This window comes from Cyphomyrmex costatus, unplaced genomic scaffold, assembly GCF_001594065.2.
Source record: "Cyphomyrmex costatus isolate MS0001 unplaced genomic scaffold, Ccosl1.0 scaffold474, whole genome shotgun sequence".
NCBI classification, from domain to species: domain Eukaryota; kingdom Metazoa; phylum Arthropoda; class Insecta; order Hymenoptera; family Formicidae; genus Cyphomyrmex; species Cyphomyrmex costatus.
This window is the reverse complement of record NW_017279009.1, coordinates 2218540-2223584: the sequence shown is the minus strand read 5'-3', so window position 1 is coordinate 2223584 and position 5045 is coordinate 2218540. Positions and strand designations below refer to the sequence as shown.

General features: G+C 37.7%; 1 protein-coding gene across 3 annotated transcripts; it reads right to left on the bottom strand.

Annotated features, from left to right (window-relative positions):
• Positions 1 to 63: 63 nt before the first annotated feature.
• Positions 64 to 4767, bottom strand: LOC108778059 (chromobox protein homolog 5). 3 transcript variants are annotated; one of them, XM_018545130.1, is made up of 5 exons: positions 4693 to 4767; positions 2160 to 2872; positions 653 to 902; positions 236 to 554; positions 64 to 152 (listed from the first exon to the last, which is right to left on the bottom strand). In XM_018545130.1, exons 2-5 carry the CDS (start codon positions 2532 to 2534, stop codon positions 125 to 127), a joined length of 972 nt encoding a protein of 323 aa, XP_018400632.1. In that variant the 5' UTR covers positions 2535 to 2872; positions 4693 to 4767; the 3' UTR covers positions 64 to 124. The 3 variants fall into 3 exon arrangements, with proteins under 3 accessions (XP_018400632.1, XP_018400633.1, XP_018400631.1); XM_018545131.1 differs by having other exon boundaries at positions 2160 to 2869; positions 4693 to 4748; XM_018545129.1 differs by lacking the exon at positions 4693 to 4767 and having other exon boundaries at positions 2160 to 3019.
• Between the last annotated feature and the right edge of the window lie 278 nt (positions 4768 to 5045).

Below are 5045 nucleotides of genomic sequence, written 5' to 3'. Positions count from 1 at the left end.
CTCTCTCTCTCTCTCTATTTATATCTATAGATATATATATATATATATATATATGTATATGTGTGTGTTGTGTCTGTGTATATAAATTTTTTGAATAAAATAATGATTGGAGTTTTAATATTCTTCATTCATCACATTCATGATAAGTTGTCCTGCAAAAAATTTCCATTTTTAATATAATGTAATTAAAATACACAATGATGGATACAATAAACGATTAAAAGTAATGAAGTACCTTTGTTTGTTCTTATTACGTTTCGATAATCTCCTTCCACGGTCGTGTGTTGACAAGGTGTATCGTTTAGTATGTACTCGATTCGTTCTGAGTTCCCGCATTTCGGAGGTCTTCGCTTTCTCTAACTTTTCCATGAACTTCGCAATGAGTTCCGGACAATTTAGATTTCTCTCTGGTTCCCAAGTGTCATCAGAAGCACCGAATCCTTTCCATCTGATTAAAAATTCTTTTGTGCCATTTTTTTTGAAACGTACTTCAATTACTCTTTCGACCTCAAATTCCTTTGAGATTCCTTTTTCATCTGGATCACTTTCTTCATCTGGAAAAAAAAATATAAATGCATTGGATTATTGTCATAATAAATATTTCAAGATAAATAATAATATACAAAATAATATACAAACAAATGTAATGTACCAGTTCCTTTTTCCTCGTGAGTTTGTTTCTTGGTACTTCTAGATCTTTTAGATTTATCTGCTTTTGATGGTTTTGACGGTTTCATTTCTCTTTCTTTCTCTTTTTCCTCAGTTAAAAAGTCTTCTATCAATTGAGGACAATTCAAATCCTTTTCATTTTCCCAACTGTCGTCAGTTTCTCCATAGCCCACCCACCTTACCAAGAACTGTCGACGACCTTTAATGGTACGAACATTAACAAGTCTCTCTACCTAAAAAAAAAAGAGACAAAAATCATGTTTTTTACAAATAAAGAAGAAAGTGTTTGATGCGCCATCTATAACATATGAAGTAAGCTTAGTATAAGTAAAAATAAAAATTGATCAATCATAAGTCGTGTTCAGTGGACTCAACTGTTGTGGAGCAGATCGGTGAGTGCTCACTGTTATTGGATGATCTAAAAGAATATACCAATAGCAGTGAGTGCTCACGAATTCGCTCCACAACAGTAGAGTCTACTGAACGCGATCATAGTCGATTATTCTTCTCACATTTGACTGTGATTTTTATGTCATTGACGTATCGTTACACACTGCTATATCAATATCGCAGACACATATATGTACAAATGTTTTAACTAATTATTTATATATTACATTTATATTAGATAATTCTAAGATCACAATATTGTTCATTCATGTAATTCAAACTAAGACTGTTTTGTACAAAATATAAACTCATATATAAAATAAATATGGTTGCAAGTCGAACATCTGTCTCTCTTTTTCCCTCCTACCCCTCTCTCTCTCTTTCTCCCCTCCCTCTCTCCTACAAACCGATAAACAAAATTGTATTTTCCAATTTTTTCGTTTTTGATATAAAGTTGACCGGTTTGGATTACATTATTGTTTATATTTTAATTGTGTAGGATTGATTTAATTGGGTAGGATTTTTAAATTTCTAATGGCAGTTAGAAAAAAATTTATTTAAAAAATAATCGGTAAAACAGATAACTTTAAGATCTTTTTAATAACGGTTGCTGTGTCAAATTATTACCAGTTTATTAATTATCTACATTTTACATTATGCAGAAATATCTAAAAATTCGCGAACAATATAAATACATTAGGAAAAAAAATGGTCAAAACCATAATGATTTTGTAAGTCGTTATTTTTAGCAATATTTTTTTCAACAGTAATCGAATTTACGATCAAAGTTTTGAAGATTCATATAATTTATAAAAAAAAAAAAAAAAAAATGGCGCGCATTTTTTCCATGCGGTAACTTTATTGGACAGAAAGGAGATACGCGGGTAATCAATGCACCAACGTCGCAAACAATGATAAAAATACTGGAAAATCAGTGACGCGAGAAAATTAAAATGTATTTAGACATAATAAAAAGAAAATTTAATTACTTTACGACAATATTTTCAATCGGTTATTCATTTATTATCGGTCTAAGTGTAATGGCGTTCGACTGACGCGAAGATAGCATGTAAAATGTTTAAAAGTAAACACCGCCATACCTCATATTCGTTCGCAACATCCTCGGACTTTTCACGAGCCGAGGTGGACGCTTTCTGTTCCTCCTTCTTTCTACGCTTATTCGGCAACGGTCTTTGGTCGGCCGCCGACTTCTCGCCGTTTTCCCGCTCTTTCGGCTCTACCGCCGTGGAATCGTCGGAATCGGCATCGTCGTTCGTGTACAACACCGCCGCCTGCTTCTGCACCGAAGCACCGCGCGCCGAGCGTCTCTTCGTCGTAGTTTTTCGCGCGTTGTTGGTCTTGCCGGCCTGCGTCTCGTCGTCGTCGTCCGCGCGTGCGTCGACATTTTCTTCCGGCTCGCTATCACTCGCCAGCTCGGATTTTCTGTGCTTGTTCTTCATACCGAGCCGTCGCATAATACCTTTGCAATATTGTCAGCGCGCGACCACACTTTGGATCCTAATCGGTCCTATGATTTCGTTGACGTCAACTTTTTTCAACCGCCAGCAACCGCCGACAGCACCACTCGAGTTCTCCTGCTTCTCGTCACCACCTCCTCCTCCTCCTCCTCTTTCTCCTCAGTCCTCGGTTTCCTACCCCCCTCTCCTTCTTCTTCACCGCTCCCTCTTCCGTCCCTTTGGCGTTTTCTCCCGATTTCTCTCGTTCCGCTGGCGCTGACCCTTCCCCCTCACTCGTGAGCACCAGCGAGAAGATAAAGGGCTGACGAATCGCTTCTTGCCGCGTTTCGAAACTACTGCAAGAAATTTTACTCTCGTACTTGGTAACAGTGCGCGCCCATTTTAGACTTTTGCCCACAGTTACCCACGCCTCACACGCACACTCTTACGCACATCCGTGGATTTTGTCGTCAAGAGTAGCGGGGTACTGATATAGCACAGAATTAACGGAATTGACGAATCGGAACGAACGTTTTTCGGGCGGGACTTTCGTGCGCATGCGTCCACGATCACGTGATCGACAACCTCGTACCAAGACGCTGCGCAGAAGGGTCCTTTTTTCGGGGCCCGTTTAATCTTTTCTTATGTTTACGTCGCATAACATTATTTATCTATTTATTTTTTCATCGCGCGTCTCTATGTCTCGTTTTTTATTGCAACAATTATACGTGTGATTGAAAAACGACAATGTGTGCATCGCACGATAAGCTCCGATATCTGAAACTGTTCGCACGTGGTTCGTTGTATCTTTCCTGCTTTTTTTTCCAGTTGGAGAAAAAAGAGAAAATATGAACTAAGCAAATTCAGCTAAAAAAAAAAAATAGATTAGAACTTAATCTTTAGAACTTGGCGATCTTTGAGCTGCTGATTGAATTTGGATGAACCGATCAATCTTTACGATCCTGAGATCGATATTACACACTTCACAAATTCCATTATCATTTTTGACATATAATTTTACTAATAATTACGTCTGTGAAGTACCGTTAGTCTATCCCTCAGATTGGTAAGATCAGCTTCTACGATCGGTAACTTACGCAAAAAATCGATTGCTGTCAACAAACCGTCCCGTCCCAAGCAAAACATGTCAGGTCGAAATGGCATTAAAATTTTTAATGGGCATTTTGAAACCATTCTGATGTCTTGCGATCGGCTTTCTAGTTAAGAAACACATCAAGACAAGAATCAAAATGACTTTATTTTGACGTCATGACAGTCAAGACGATACTTCGTTACAAAATTTAACTGTTTATTGAAGAATTAAAATCGTTCTAATTTTTTGTTGACTTTTGTGTTCTTTGGGTTGAGTTCGGGTGAATTGCAAGTATATTAGGATTGTTGATTTTCAAATTTTTAATTATCCATCAATTTATTATTATTTTTAATTATTTTCAAGTGTCCCACATGTATAAATACGTACATAATGTGTGTTTCTGAAAAATAAATATAGATTCCTAAAAAAATTGACCTTCTATACTTTCTTCTTCTCTCGGCCGCGACAACAAAATATTTGGGTCCTTTTTCATGGAACTTCCTGTACAGTTCATCATTTCTCTTTTTTTTTCACGTCAGAGAAAAAGAAGGGAGAAACTGTAAGTTCAGTTAAAAAGAATAGGACCTTTGATTGATTGTACTTCGTCTGATTTTTTTAACAACATTTTTAGCAACATTTAATTACTCTTAATATTTATTCGTTCTATCTCCGGCAATGAGTACCCTACATTTTTTTTATGTTGCCGAAACTGTCAGAAGCTATATATATATATATCGCCTGGACTGCTTCCGGTTGACTTCCCCTTACCCCCATGATAAGAAGGCCCTGTATTTAATCGTTTCAGTTACACTCTCCTGCACTTCTTCTTCTGCCTTCTTTCGAAGCTCAATATATGCATGCTTTCTTCGTTTCCAACGTAAAAAGTGCAGGAGGGTGTAGTTGAAACGATGCCCACTTTACGGCGTAACTGCGTCGCAATAAAGCTTGATTGGAAGACCGAATGACCTTTTTAGCGAATGGGTGAAACTACTCAATGAATACCAAGCCGTTGTCAATTATCGTCAACGCGAAACGAGAATTCCCCGAGAACGCAGTCGATCTTAAGCTATATTTCTACTGTACCTTCAAGAGCGACGTCTTCTACCGTTGCCGGCCTTTACTCTAGACGGCCATGTTGATCATGTTACCGGAAGACAACTGTGCCGTTTGAATTCGTCATCGAATCGATATATATTAAATGGCGTCACACGAATTTTAGCTGAGTCACGATAATGCCAGGGGACATAACCGCCCTCCCTTCCCCTCCCCTCCCTTCCCTTTATTTAAAATCATTGCTTTCGCATAATTAATCGCGGTGTACCTTCTGTTTTGATATACGCGAATTTGAAAATAAAAAACGAGCGATTTATTCAAAAGCATTCGAGGCACCCTCTTTCACGTCGCTTCAAAGATCGAGTGCAATAGTTGAAGGTCGT

Coding starts and splice junctions, on each gene's coding strand:
- LOC108778059 (XM_018545130.1), bottom strand. CDS start 2,534: ATGCGACGGCTCGGTATGAAGAACAAGCACAGAAAATCCGAGCTGGCG. Junction 903..2,159: donor ATGTTGCGAACGAATATGAG/GTATGGCGGTGT, acceptor TTTTTTTTTTAG/GTAGAGAGACTTGTTAATGT. Junction 153..235: donor CGTAATAAGAACAAACAAAG/GTACTTCATTAC, acceptor AATTTTTTGCAG/GACAACTTATCATGAATGTG.